The following is a 15,573-nucleotide window of genomic DNA, read 5'->3' as shown; positions in this document are numbered from 1 at the left end:
GTATTGTCGGTGAGTATGTGAACCATGCATTGTGGATTGCCCAAAGCTCCAGCACTCTGCTATGGAGTGAGGCTTTCTGTTCCAACCACAGACACTGTACTCCCAGCGAGTCCAGATGTGCTCCCCAGATGAAGGGAAGCATCGTAACTACTGACTTATTTGGAGAAAGCCAACTGAAGGGGATGCCCTGCCATACATTGTGTGGGCATGCCCACCACTGTAAGGAGTACAGGACTAGTGGGGGAAGGTGAACCAATCTGTCCAGAGAATGCAGGGCAGGGTGGTAGACCATCTACCACATGTGAAGGGGGTGAAAGTACAGCCTCACAAATTCGACTACATGTGTACAAGCAGATATGTGGCCCAACAGGCTCAGACGCACTTGGACTGTTGTGGAGGGCTGAAAATGTAGACTAAGGCAGAGATGTTGAATTTCATGGACGTGATCAGTCAGCAGGAACACCCTTAAGATCGTGGAATCTAACAGGGCCCCAATGAACTCGATTTTTGATGGGCGCGAAGGTTGACTTTATGGTGTTTAAAATGAGACCCAGACGGTTGAGCAAACACAACATGGTGTTGGTGTAGGCAACAATTTTCTCTCTGGAGCTGCTTCTTAGTAGCCAGTCATCAAGGTACAGGAAGATGTGGATTCCCTTCCTCCTGAGATATGCCATAACCATGGCCATGCATCTGGTGAAAACTCAGGGGACAGAAGAGATGCCAAATGGGAAAACCATATACTAAAAGTGGTGTTCTCCTACAATGAAATGGAGACACTTCCTGTGGCTTGATAGAATCACCACATGAAAGTAGGTCCAGAGCAGCAAACCAGTCATTCTGAGACAGCGCAGGGAGGCTAGTCAATAGAGTAAACATTTGGAACCTCATGTATTTGATAAACTTGATGAGACCACGAAGATCGAGGATGGGTCTTATTCCACCCTTGGCTTTGGGTATCAGGAAGTACTAGAAGTAGAAGTCTGGTGTTCTGACAGAACTTCCTCCAGGCTCCACCACTCCCAATGCTAGCTGAGAGCAGACCTGCTTGATGAGCAGTGTCTCATGAGAACGGTCCCTGAAGAGGGTTGGAGAGGGGAGAGGAGGTGTAGAGAGCAACTGGATGGCATAACCCAATCTGACAGTGTCTAGGACCCAGTTGTCGAAAGTAATTGATCCTCAAACATTATTAACATGGTCCAGCTTGTCCCCAACGGAGTAGGGGGAAGAAGGTGTAGCAATGACTGGAACAGTGCTCTGGATCAAGGAGTCAAAATGAGCACATAGAAGGTACAGGGGGAAGACACATGGACTGGCCAAACCTCAAGCTTGACTACTTTCTCTTGTGGGAACGATCCCTTTTTCTAGGGTAGTCCTGCTGTTTCGGGGGGAAGAAATGCACAAAGGAGTGCTGCAGGCAGTACTACTGCTGCTGAGCACCATAGTGGTGCCTCTGTGTCAACAATGTGTACCTCCGCAAGAACCTCAAGATAGCCCTGGAATCCTTAAAGGAGCGCTAGTGTGTCATTGATCTTTTCCGAGAACAAGGTCCATCCGTCAGAAGGCAAGTCCTCAATGGCTTGCTGGACATCATGTGCAATTCCAGAGTTTTGCAGTCAGTAAGCTCTCCTCGCAGTGATTACAGAAGCCATCACCCTGGCCAAAGTGTCTATAATATCAAGAGCAGACTGCAGGGATGTCTTGGGCACCAAGCAGCCTTCCCATGACAAACACCCAAAACTCCTCACACAAGGTCTCAGGCCCACGAATTTGTACATAGCTGTCCAATTAAGGAAATTATATTTGGACATCAAGACTTGTTGATTGGCGATCCACATATGTAGGGACAAGGACCTTCTGGGCTGGAAACTCTACACGTCCAGCAGCTTGGAGTTTCTGTCGTTAGCAGTGGACTTTCTGCCCTGTCGAAAGTCACCACCATTACAACCAGGGAATCGGAATAGAACTCCTCAAATCCCTGCACAGGAACAAAATAGCAATTCTCCATGCACTTAGCCAATGGCAATACCGAGGCTGGTGTGCTCCAGAGGGCTTTTGCTGGTTCAAGGAATGCATCATTGATTGGGAGGGCAACTCTCCCAGAGACAGATGGCTGCAGAATGTCCACCAATTTGTGGGTGTTCTCATGTAGGAACTCTGCCTGAATGTCAAGGGACCTGGCTACAATGTAAAAGGTCTCAGTATGCCTTAAAGTCCTCCAGTATGGAAGGGGAGGATGAATCAGACAGAACAGCATCATCTGGAGATGAGGACGATGTTCTTGATTGAGCCAAAGCCAGATCTTGCTCCCGGGATGACTTACCCAGATGGGAGGACTCCGGAGGCTCCAAAAGGAGGAGGCCCACTGATGCCTGGGCTTGCAGCTGATCTGCAACCATCACTGTTGATTTGGTGAATGATCTCGCCATTGAATGTAATGAGGAGTGGGATCTCTACAAGCGAGGGGCATCCCACTGAGTCCAAGGAGGCCACGGACATGAGTACGACATCGCTGGCCAGTAGGCACCAGGTCAGGGACCTCTGTCCTGACCACAGGGTGCATGCCAATCCTGGGAGCCATAACAGTTCATTAGTGGCCCACAGTGCTCATTGAGTGATGTGGAGCAGGAGGAGGATGACCCCGACTTGAATGCGGAAGAGTTCTGGGATCTTGGTGACTGGGTGGAGCAACAGCAGAGGAAGAGAGTAGGTGATCTGATTCATCCATTGCCCAGAATGAGGCAGGAAGTGGTGCCTCAGATGAGAGCACATGCCTGTGCCGAAGGCAGTGTCGGTCCTGACGTGAATACTGATACCAGGGTGCCCAAGTGTATAGATGTCGAGCGTGCTTTATTATCTTAACTGGGCACTTGGCCAGAGCACTAAAAGCAACTGTATTTGAGAGGTAACTGCCAGCAGAAAACACAAACTGGAATTTCTTGCTCAGTTTTTATCTTTTTACACTAATGGAGTAAGGTGTGCTCAAGCAATTTGCTGCAGTGTTTAACTGTTCCAAGGTTTACAGTTAGAGCCATAATAGCCTCTTGACAGAGAATTTGTAATTTTCTTTCTTCCTACAGAGCTGTTTCCATTAGTTTTATCTGAATGAATGTTAGCACTGAACCTTCAAGGGTCCTTCCCATTATCAAGACTGCCAGCTGTAGAACTTGGTAATACAAATGCAAGACAGGATTTGCTCTGTGAGATACTGTGTTTAATTACAATACCTCATTCCCAGGGGATTTTGATTAAAATTCCCCTTGATTTTTAGGTCATGTAGAATTAAAGGGAAATTAGAGGTGGGATGTACGTGAAAAATCATTGAAGAATGAAAAGTAACTCATTTCAATTGAGTATCAGAGGGGTAGCCGTGTTAGTCTGAATCTGTAAAAAGCAACAGAGGGTCCTGTGGCACCTTTGAGACTAACAGAAGTACTGGGAGCATAAGCTTTCGTGGGTAAGAACCTCACTTCTTCAGATGCAAGAAGTGCATCTGAAGAAGTGAGGTTCTTACCCACGAAAGCTTATGCTCCCAGTACTTCTGTTAGTCTCAAAGGTGCCACAGGACCCTCTGTTGCTCATTTCAATTGAGAGATGTTTTGCTAGGTCACAGGACAACCCCATAAGGGTAAGAGCTAGAAAAATATGGTTTCAGTTTCAATTATCTTTCACTTATACCAGGTAACAAAAAATAACTTAAAAGTGCATGCACTGTTCTGAGAAACTTTTTGTAATACCTGATGATTTAAGCACATGATATGAAGAAACAGTCCTGAGTATCCTGTTTTTGTTGTATTTGTCTAACCTGGAATATTAATTTAGTTTTTCTAGTGTTAAATAACAAACCCATCACTGTGATTACTGTGAGATATTTTGATGGAATTTTAAGTAGAACCTATTGTGAACCCAGTAGAAATACTACTGTGATGAATACAGGATGGATGGATAGACAGAAGTTGCCTAGGACTTTGCTTGCAGATCACACAAACAGTATTGACTGTTTGCAAGCCCTTATGTTGGTCATTCTGCCAATGAACATTTAGGAAATCCAGACTGGTGTGTTACTGACACAGTACACCAGACCCCGCTCTCTTAATTATGTTCCTTTTTATTATCAAAGAAAAAGTATAACTATGACTCTTCCCTGCCATTTTAATTCATTCTCATTTTGAAAACCTCCATAGGATTGCAGATTTACACCTAGTTCTGAGTTGTATTGGTGAAATATGTTTGCAACTTCAGAACTTCAATTATCTCTCCTTTCTTTAATTTAGAAATATCTGAAACAGTAGACATCAAATCTGGTAAATAAAGTTCACTCCTGGGCTTCAACCTGTCATAATCAATTTAAGCCAAGAACACTTTTATAGTTGGCTCCCTCAAATGGAAACCTTTATAGATTTCCAATTATAATCTTACTGTCAGGCATCAAATCAGTTTCTACCAAAATAAACATAATAAGGAGGGAAGAAAGGTTATATTTCAAGACAGAGAGTAGTGGTACTGTAAGTTGAAAAAACAATGAAACCCTGTTAGGGGACTGGAGAACCCCTCCCCTCCCAAAATGCACCTTTACATGCTCCTGTGTCCTGGGGACATGGCATCTTTGCCCTTGTTTTAATGTTTATCTTCTTACACCTGTTTCACATTTTCTAGCAGTTGGGGGAGCCATGGTTGGGCATGTCTGGACATGCTAATTATGTGACATGTGACCATCACAAGACACATGAGTAACTTAGAATCTATACCGGGTGTTAAGAGCTTCTCTTTGTGGTGTTATGGTGACAGACTCTGAACAGGGAGAAAGGTTCATCTGCCCACAACCAGTATGCCTTGCTGGATCACCCAGCAGGGAGGGTGATTGTTTACTTTATTTGGTGTAATATAGCCTAGGATCATGTAATCTATTGTAGTTTTCAACAAATGGTTAAAATCCACCTGGTCTCTCTCAAACTTAACTGAATTGCTTTAGGGGAAAGGCAGCTTGTAACACCCTAGAATTGTTTATATTGAACCTTCAAATTGTTTATACTACTGATTCTATCGAAATACTCAAAAAAAAAAACCCAGCAGCAGATGTATTCAGAGGACAAAGTCTACATATTTTTGAATATTTTTAAAATGATTTTCATGCTGGTGAAAGGGGTCTGTCAGACACTGAGAGTGAAATCTTTTTAAATCCAAGGAACAGGTACAATACAGATACTTTCAGTATACAAGATTTCTCATGTTGCCCCATTAATTTGCCTCAACCCCATTCTGGATGGCACATCTATACGAATAAGAAGGAGGTTCAGTTTTCCATTCTCACATAATCAGTGTACCCTTTTCTGAGAAAGTTGGTTGTGGTATGTGCTCTTGTCCACTAGGAATTGGACTTGGAGCCCAAACTCATTTCCTGTAGCCCATTAAATAGCCATGTGATAGTAGTGGTTTTGAACCAGTGATCAATAGCTGAAGGTTTTAACATCCCATTAGCAATCCTCTAACCTATCCACAGAGAATACCTTAGTAATGGATGGAAGTGCTGATGCCCAGTTTGCCTTCTTGGACAATCTGGGGAACCCAATAGCTTTCCTCAGATAGCGATCATGTATTTCACAGGTGTTGAGGATATACAGAGCACAAGCAACAGCATAGCCTCCCCAGTTAGAGACCCCTGCAAGAGAAAGTCACCATGAAACCTGACAGTAAAAATTAAATGTAAATTTTTTTTTTTTTAAATTGTGAGTGAACCTAATCCACATAAGTCTCAAAGGGTGGGGGAGAGGTAGGAATGTCCTAATAATATTCATTTGGCACAAAAGGGATTTTTTTAATGAAATGTTTTAAGATAGTACAAACATTTCATACAGTACATTGTACACACCCTACCAGTTTACTAATTTCTGAAAAGTTACTGTTCTACTCAATTTAGAGCTATGCTTTGAAATTAACTACACTGAAAAACTCAGCTGTAAGGGCTAAAGACTGGAGATGTCTCTGGCCTTCCATATTACTTTGATAGGTTAGTTGCCAGTGACAAAGTTAGCCGCAATCAGAAACCAATTTATGGACCAGTGGTGGAATACACAATTTCATGGGTTTTATTAGCAAGATTTTTCCTAGTGCCTGTTTTGGATTGACATAGTCTATAAGAACAAGACATGTGCTGTTTCATTAACTGTTCCACAGAGATATTCTATTTTTAATATGTCTTACAGTTGTTTATTTTTATCCTTGCAGAAACATTTTACCGGGAAACATCTCATGGGGAATTCTACAGCATCAACAATTTTCCTGCAAGCTATTATTAGATTACCTATGTTATATCAGATACAGTATATAGTTTATTGACATGCCTCTGAAATCAGTCCTTCAAAGTAAATATTCATATTTGGAGTGATACTAATTATCTAATAATAAATGAGAGAGCCGGGAATAGAATTCAAGAGTCTTGACTCCCAGGCCTGTGCTTTGACTCCTAAATCATGTTTCATCTCACTTGGTGGATACAAATCTTGTCATTCCCATTCACATTTGGGTATATTCTGTAATATAAAAGTTCCTAACTTTGCTATACGCTGTATTTGTGTGTCTAATCTAGAGTTGAGCAAAGTTTTTTAGCTGTTTGTGTGAACTTTTATTTTGGATCCAATAAGTGCAGGTTTGAAGCTACTAGTTTAGTTTGGGGGTTTGTGGTTCAAACAAATGCAAAAACTCAAAGGGAAATGGTCAAAACCAGAATTTCACTTGGCTTTGTGCCAAAGCCATAGATTCTGTGTGGCTTTGACTGAACCAAGTTTTGCCAACTTTTGCAAACTTAGGATGAGCTGAGTTACCAGCGTTTCCAAAACCAGGTGAGGTTTGCATGGTGTCAGATTTTATAATGAAAATTTTATAAAGTTCATAGCTTATTCCTTTTGTTCACAAAGAGCATAGGTTGCGTAAAGAATTCAGCCATTTTATGGGAAGAACAGCTGTGATGAAAACAGCAAATGACTGTCTGTCTGACTGCTGATGAAGTCTATAATTCTTCTTTAGGGCTTTGTGGGATTATAAGTGTTTATCCCAACAAACTTAATATCCATGCATTATTTGTACACTGAGATCAGATTAGACCTCATTGTCTTTTAAGTGATGTTTGGCAACTTCTTTGAAGATACTTGATCACATTCTAATACTCTGTTTGCATTTCTTTCAGCAGACTTCATATCTTATCATTACTGATCCAGCAACTCCGATCGCACGATTACTGCTCCTGCTCCCGTAATTGCCCAACTACTGTTCCTAGACCTCTGTTTCCAGAAGTCTGGAATACTCAAATTTTCCACACTTCCATTTTTAGAAAATTTGGAAATGAATTTTATAGTGCATGTTACATTCTCCATTTGACCTTCCTGCTCAAAACACATTCCTTTTCTTTTCTCTACTGTGTCTTGGGCTAGCCAGCTGCTCTGAATATAAACACTGCAGTTCCTACAACTTTAGGACATGCACATGGGCAGTAAGGGTGGAAACAATCAGACTCTTCAATCCCTATTTCCCCCCCAACTACTTCCCATTTCTGTACCATTGGTGTTGGAAATCTAGCCTTCCTACTCCCTTCTATTAAAGTGACCTTCCATTATTAATTACACATACATGGGCACCCATTGCACTGAGCTATAGCACAATATAGACCACACAATTTGTAAATCTGTCATTGCTGAATCCGTCTCCTTTACTATTAACTTCTCTAAAGTCTGTTTCATGCTGGCCCAGTCAATGGGGTAGGAAAAGGTTCTAAACATGACGTTGTATTTGTTTTGTTACATGCAAACTTTAGAATGTATAGAAGCCCTGTAGACATTATTTGATAGAGTTCGCATCCCCCCATATGGAGCATATTGCAATTGATTTTATCCTGGTATGGTACACCCCTCGGACACTAACAAATACATGAAAACTTATATGAATACAAAGTTCATTTAATTCCTGCATAGAAGATGGCTGTACAGTTCTCCTTGAGAGTCAAATGATTTTAATAGTTATTTAGGGGGGGAATTTTCATAAGTACTCAGTGTTGGTCTAGTTCTACTCCCATTGAAGGAACGCTGACTTTAATGAGAGCAGAGCTAGGCCAATACTGAGTACTGACTTCAATGGGAGCAGAGATAGGCTGAATGCTTTTGAACACAACACCTTTAATTGCTTAGTACAGTTTCTAAATGAAATTAACAGCAGTCTAAAAGTTAAAAAGGCTCCAAAGTAACTCACAAACAGGATTTTAGAATCAAGTGATGATCTTTCAATTTAATTATGAAAAGTTCAATCCTGGGACATGCTGAGCATTCTCCATTTTCAGTTATACCAAGGGAAGGTGTAGATGCTCAACACCTCACAGAACTGGGCACAAAACAGAGAAAGCTAACCATAACTGAATCCTCAGTAGGTCATTTAGAGAAAGTGCTAAACCAAAATTAATCTGCAATGCATGTGCTTTGTTCTCAATTTTTTAAAACTTACCGGCTACAATAGCAAAATCAGCTTCAACGTCACAAGCTATAACATCTCCATTTTTTATGTGTTTCCTTATAGCTTCTTTTACTTTTCCCATTCCCAGTTCATTTCCTCCATCCCCAATGCCTTCATTAAAAAATAAAAAAGATCCCATGAGTATCCAAACCACCTTACAAAGACAAACCCATTTATAAGCTATCCAGTACCTTTCATAGTAGTCTGTGTGTAACAGGTCAGCTCTCTTGAACTGTTTCAAAAATTTCACAAAACAGGAGATCACAAAAACAATAGCTGAAAACAATGTAGTGAGGGGGTGTGGTCTCCCTCCCTGATGGATGGGGAGAGAGCTGCGACCACCCCCTGGTGGGCAGAGCCAGGACACCTGCGACTGCCCCGCTGGAAGCAGGGGGGGGGGAACAGGAACCGGAAATATAAAAGGCAGGCCCTCCAGCTCAGTTGGGGTAGAGCTGCCAGAGGAATAGGACATCTCCCCCCTCCACTGCTGAAGCTTGGACCTGATGGAGGCAGCTACACTGCCAGAAACCCAGAGGGATTGCTGGAGCTGCCAGGAACGGGGAACACCAAGGTGTTGTTGGGGCTGCCATTAGCTATTTAGTAGTAACTAGAAATTATGCTCTGTAAGCAACAGCTACAAGAAGGTGACATTATCCAATGCTCTTGAACAGCACTGACACTATGTCTAGGAAAGAGAGGTAGTAATCTTACACTTCATGGAAGGACTTACAAAAATACATTATATTTGTCTATATACGTGCAAAATATTGTGAAATATTTAAAGCAAAAGAGGTAAACTTTGTCTTGTTGCTAGATTTGAGAAAATAAAACAAGTAACAATTTTTGCACAAATATATGCAAATGGTATGTGATGCCTTTGGAAGCAGCAGGAGTTCTTGCCCCAGAACTTAGGAGTGTTTCCTACAGCATTTAGTCCCCTTGTGCCATGGAGTAGAGGGAGCCCTAATTATACTCTCACTACTCTAATTTTCCCCACCAGTTTTCCTCTTAGAAAAATAGACCTATTCTTTTAAAAATTGGTCACTGATTTGGAGTGTCTGCTTTGGGTGCTCTACTTGAAACACTTTGTATCTAACTTTCAGATGTGCTGAGCATCTATAGTACCATTAAAGTCAGTGGGAGCTGTAGGGACCAATAAATGTCTGAATTATTGTTGGCTGTCCTAGGTGTCTTAAGTTGGGCACCCAAAAACTGAGGACCTTCTGAAAAATTTGGCTGATAGCCAGAGATCTGGAGAGCAAGATACCAGATAAATCATTAAATTACATGAATACTGGTGAATTCACAAAATTAAGTGGATAAATAATTGGTTAAACAACTGCAAATAAAGAGTAGATATTAATGGAATGATGTCATCTCGGAAGAAAGTCTCAAGTGGGGTTTCACAGGGATATGATCCGGGTCTGGTGTTATTTAACATCTTTATTTATGACCTGGATGTACAAATAGAGAGCCTACTGATCAAATTTGCAGATGACACAAAGCTAGAGGGAGTTGCCAACACTTTGGAAGATAGAGCTAAAATTCAAAGGGATCTTGATAAATTAGAGAACTGGGCTATAGACAACAAAATGAAACTCAACAAAGACAAATGTAAGGTTCTACACTTAGGGAAGAAAAACCAAATGCACAAATACAGAATGAGGAAACACTGGCTTGGCAGCAGCACTACTGAGAATGATCTGGGAGTATTGGTGGATCACAACCTCAACATGGAGTCAACAAGATGATGCTGTTGCAAAAAACGCAAATGCAATTTTGGATTGTATTAACAGAGGCATAGCATGCAGGTCATGGGAGGTGATAGTACTCCTCTACTTAGAGCTGGTTAGGCCTCAGCTGGAGTACTGTGTCCAGTTTTGGTCACCAATGTATAGAAAGGATGTAGAAAAACTGGAAAGGATCCAGAGCTGAGCGGCAAAGATGATCAAAAGGATGGAATGCAAGGCATATGAGCAAAGGCTGAAGGAAATAGGTATGTTTAGTTTGGGAGCGAGGAGATTAAAGGGGGACATGATAGCAGTCTTCAACTACTTGTAAGGCTGCCATTAAAAAGATGGAGAAAAGTTGTTCTCTTTTGCCCCAGAGGACAGGACAAGAGGCAATGAGTTCAAACTACAGTATAGCTGATTTAGATTAAATCTCAGGAAAAAATTCCTAACTGTAAGAACAGTAGAACAATGGAACAAACTGCCTAGGGAGGTTGTGGAAGCTCCTTTACTACAGATTTTCAAAAGGAGGCTGGATAGCCATCTGTCTTGGATGGTTTAGACACAACAAATTCTGCATCTTGGCACGGGGTTAGACTAGATGACCCTTGTGTTCCCTTTTAACCCTATGGTTTTATGATTCTAAGAGGAAGCCAAGACTGGTGAGGGCAGAACTTCTTCTATGGCTGTTGCTCTGGCTCTAGGACCTCTTCTTGATTCTCGGTTCCAGGCCCGGTATTGGACTCTGGAGACAGAGCTGCCCGGACCACAGTTTCTGCCCTTGTGGATGAGCGTACTGAGTACACACAGTGAGAACAAAAACTGGAAGTTGGGGGAAAACTCCAAGGATTCCAAAACAGCCACTGATATGGGGCTGAACCCCATTAACCTGGCCACATTCCCATGACAGTTCCCATTAAGGAGTCACAATGGTAGGCTGGAAGAGAGGATCTGGGAGGAGACTGGTAGGTCCTGCTTCAGAGTTGTGAGACTTAAGATTCCCACTTATGAGTCCAACGACAAAGACGCCCCTTCCTCCGACCATGAAAAGGCTGATCCAGTCAGTGCCAGGGACCGATGATGAGAACCTGGTGATAGGCGGAGCATTGCCATCATATCAGGCTTCTCCTTAAGACAATGCAGGAAGCAGGCAACTGAAGTACCAGAGGTTGAACTGCTGATACGGGGATAGCACAATATTGCCAAGGAATCCAACCCTGTAGTGACGGAGACATCAACACTGAGAAGCACAGCAGATTTTTTTGCCGCCACAAATACTTCCAAGGTAGTCAGCATCAAGATGGTATCTTGTTGTGGTGCTGAAGAGGATGCCAGTGCCACTTCTGACACCGGGCTTGATGGTGCTCTTTGTGGTGTCAGAGCCAATTGTGCTGACTTAGGCACCAATCTGGAGGAGGAGTGCTTAGGTTTCAGGTGCACTCTGCTCAACTCCTTCTCCCTCTTCCCAGACTTAGAGGGTGGAGACCTTCCCCTGGCTGGGGCATCTTTGGAAGTCTTATATTTCTTCCTTGGCATGGGCAAGGGAGACAGGGTGCCAACTCTCTGGGTGCTCTGGGGCTCAAGCACCCACTGAAAAAAATAGGGGATGCTCAGCACCTGCAGTACCAGATTAATCTTTTGTGGGCTCCACCCCATGCTTTGCCAGAGCTCCTCCCCGAAGCCCGGCCCCACTCAGCCTTTTCCACCCAAGGCCCTGCCCACCTCTCACGTGGGGGAAGAGGGAGGAGAGGAGCATCCACTAGCAAAAACAAAAGTCAGCACCTGTGGAGACAGGTGCCAGGATTCCACTAGAGCTGGAGGTGGGATTCTCACTGAAGTTGCAGACTCAAACCAGGATGGCCTTGACAGTGGCCTGAGCATTACCTCAATCAGCAGGAATTTCAGCCTACCCTCACTAGCCTTCTTCGTTCTAGGTTTGAACTCCCTGCAAATCTGCCACTGGTCTTTTATGTGTGTTTCACCCAAGCACTTCAGGCAGTTATTGTGCTGGTTGCTCCCTGGCATAGGCCTCTAGCAAGAAGCACATGGCTTGAAGCCTGGTGACTGGGTCCACCCAATGGGTATTGCTGAGGGAAAAAGTTTCTGACGACCGTGCACTTGGTGCACAGACAACAAGAATGGAATGCACACGTGCAATCACTTGAAGAACTCCAAGTTCAGATTTTGTGAAACAAAATATAATGTTCATGTTTACAGAACAGCTGAGTGCCAAATTCCTCTTTGCAATGCATCATTTTTGTATTTGACATGTGTCTGGATTCTAATGCCTATCACATTCTACAACAGTAAGATTCCTGTACTCACAATTTATTCTTTAGTAACTGAATTAATCACTGAAACTTGATACAGGTGGAATTTTTATTAAAATATAGTTCACAGATTTCAAGTGCGTATATGTGTTTAATTTTTCTTCTAGTGACTTCAAAGCTATTCCTCAGCAGGAATTTGCTATTTAGCTCCCAACTAACAGCTACATTTTCAGAGTTGAACAAGACTTAGCCCTGAAGTGTGACAGGGAGTTTAGTGGCTAAGTCTCATGCAGAGCTTTGAAAAGTAATAATAAATTGTTGGTGAGTAAGTAATACTTGGGTCTTTTTAGCTTTCTTGCCATTACATTTACTATGCGTTTAATCTCACACCTTTTGCTTCTGTAGCCTATTCAAGTTTATGGCAGTGAATGGACGTATAGCACTGGAATGTGATAGTGCATTCTGTTTTATTCACTTACTAAATAAGTTATTTAAATCTTCACTCTTTTTGTTGATACTTGATTTCAGCTGTGGACCCACTGGATAGTTATTCACGTGGTCTGGGGCTTACTTTACTATCATATGAGATACTTTGGTGATTGTTGCCCAGCAAATACCTAAACTAGATACATAAATGACTCTTGTATCCAGGGTCCCAGGATTAAGGCACATATTTAAAAAAAAATCCTAAAATTAGCTGAGTACACATTAGCTCTTGTCCTTTCCTACTAGTACATATTTTCTATAATAGTTCAGATATCAATGCCTTGGATTTTCCATGTTACTCTTATTTTGCCTTTCTGGGACATTTGTTTTTGTACATATGTTTAGTTAGTGGCTGTGTTGTTTTGCGTGTATCCTATTGGCACTATAGTAATCCACCATTGGGAAGGGAAGGATTTATTTTACTGACTGTTTTCTACCTTCCCCAACTCTTCTACATACTGGATTATGTATTACAACTCAAAAAATCGGTCTCTCCGTGAGCTCTGTTAGGGTAACCTTGAAGCCATCATGGCATTTCACCATATGGTGGATGACTTATCCATGTTCGCCACCCAACCACCAAATGTTTCCCCAAGGGCCTCCCTAACATATGTTCCAAAATACATTCCCCTACATCTGCATGAGAATTTAATCTAGTACTGTGGAGCCTTGTCAACCGACCATTCGATCCATTGGCAACATTTTTGTTACTACACCTTTCTATGAAAGTAGCCTTTCTTGTCGCCATTACATCTGCTTGACGAGTGGGGGAATTTTGATAGTAGTGCCCTCTCGGCACATCCACCATACACAACATTCTTCAAAAATAAAGTCACACTGAGACCCCACCCCAAATTCCTACCAACGATTGCCTCCTGATTCCACCTAAACCAATCCATATATCTCCCCTTGTTCTTCCCAAAAACTCCTGGGAGCAAATGGGAAACAGTACACCACATGCTAAGATGTCAGAAGGGGTTAGATTTCTATATTCCTTTCCGGAAGTGTTGGTTTCTGACAAATTTGTTGAGCCATCAGAGATGGAGAATGGGCCTCCATCCTCCTGTTTTTTTATGTGTGAGGAAGTAGTTTGAGTAGAAACCCGTCCCTCTGTATTTTGCTGGTACTGGTTCTACTGCTCCTAGATGGATGAGGTGGGTTACCTCCTGAGACAGTAGATCTTTGTGAGAGGGGTCCCTGAAGAAGGACGGAGAGGGAGGGTGGGTAGGGGATTTGGAAGTAAAAAGGATAGAGTATCCAACTTCAATTATCTCCAGCACCCATTCGTCTGTACTGATGGACTGGCAGACAGGGTAGTAGGGAGTTAAATGGTCTCCGAATGGCTGGGAGATGGTAGGAGTTCTCAGCATTGAAAGATGTGGGGGGTCTCGGGCCCTCAACCAATATCTCAAACTTGCTGCCTGGCAGATAGTTGATGAGACGTGGTAGATTGATTTGACGGTTATTGTCTCCTAGGGGGCCATTGTTTCCGGGCTTGTGGCTCCAATTGCCTGTGTGTCTGTGCATATGATGTGGACCTTGTAATACGTTCCTTGTCTTCTCTTTGTCCTAGGAGTATAGATACCCAGGGACTTCAGAGTCACCTGCGAGTCCTTGAGGGTGTGCAGAGACTCATCTGTTTTGGCTGCGAAGAGTTTGGGCCCTTGGAAGGGCAGGTACTCCACTGTTGCTTGCACTTCTTTGGGGAAGCCAGAGAGATGCAACCAGGATGCCCTTCTCATTATGTCTGCAGTGGCTGTAGATCTTGCAGCTGTATCTGCAGAATCTAGGGCAGCTTGCAGTGCTGTCCTGGAGATCAGTTGGCCCTTGGAAATGAGTGCACCGAATTGCTCTTTTTTTTCCTCAGGGAGAAATTCAATAAAATTTGATAATTTGCCATAATTTGTGTGGTCATATTTTGCTAATAACACCTCGTAATTAGCAATTCTAAGATGAAGCGTCAGTGAGGAACAAGCTTTTTGGCCAAAGAGGTCGAACCTCTTCCAGTCTTTGTCATACGGTGTGTTTTTGGGTATGATTGGCTGCCCCTTTCAGTAACAGCATCCATTACCAGGGAGTTTGGTGGGGGATGTGAAAAAAGAAACTCTGTTCCCTTTGCAGGAACATAATATTTCCTGTCGGACCTCTTGCAGGTTGGAGTGATTGTTGCAGGGGCCTGCCAGATGTGTTTGACAGGTTCCATGATTGCATCATTCATGGGTAAAGCGATTTTAGATTATGCTGATTTTGCAGGATGTCAACGAGCTTATGTCATGTCTCCTGCACTTTCTCCAGTGAGATGTCGAGGGAATCTGCAACTCTTCTATAGAGATCCTGGAAATGTCTAAAGTCATCCCCCATGTTGGGAGGAGGGAGCATGATGGTGGCATCTGGGGACAATGAAGAAAAATGGGTTGTTGGTTCGACATCCTGGTCAGAGATTTCTTCCTGTTCGCCCGTCATCTCTTCAAGGGGCTCAGATGGTCCTGGTACCGACGGTCCCAGGTGAGTTCCGTGTACCCTTCCTATGTAGTTAGGAGGTTTGAGGTGATGTGGGGGATATGCCATCCGTGGGGCCCAATGCTGCCACT

General features: G+C 42.9%; 1 protein-coding gene across 27 annotated transcripts in view; it reads right to left on the bottom strand.

The window, feature by feature from the left end:
* The window catches only part of DGLUCY (D-glutamate cyclase), a 109,389-nt gene that overhangs the window by 22,851 nt on the left and 70,965 nt on the right, over window positions 1-15,573 (bottom strand). For 22 of the 27 annotated variants that reach the window (XR_010601137.1, XR_010601136.1, XM_065595604.1 and 19 more), the window contains 2 exons: window positions 8,488-8,607; window positions 5,508-5,659 (listed from right to left, as the gene is read on the bottom strand). The exons of 2 other annotated variants lie outside the window; for them this stretch is intronic. Coding sequence is in view for 22 of the 25 variants with exons in the window: in XM_065595604.1 (XP_065451676.1) it covers window positions 5,508-5,659; window positions 8,488-8,607 (272 nt within the window). In the remaining 3 variants the exon portion in view is untranslated. Of the gene's footprint in view, window positions 1-5,507; window positions 5,660-8,487; window positions 8,608-15,573 lie in introns of those variants that run through there. 3 more of the 27 variants (XM_065595614.1, XM_065595615.1, XR_010601139.1) reach the window with 2 other exon arrangements.

The sequence above is a fragment of the Chrysemys picta genome, chromosome 4 (genome assembly GCF_011386835.1).
Source record: "Chrysemys picta bellii isolate R12L10 chromosome 4, ASM1138683v2, whole genome shotgun sequence".
NCBI lineage: Eukaryota > Metazoa > Chordata > Testudines > Emydidae > Chrysemys > Chrysemys picta.
This window is presented reverse-complemented; position numbering and strand designations above follow the sequence as displayed.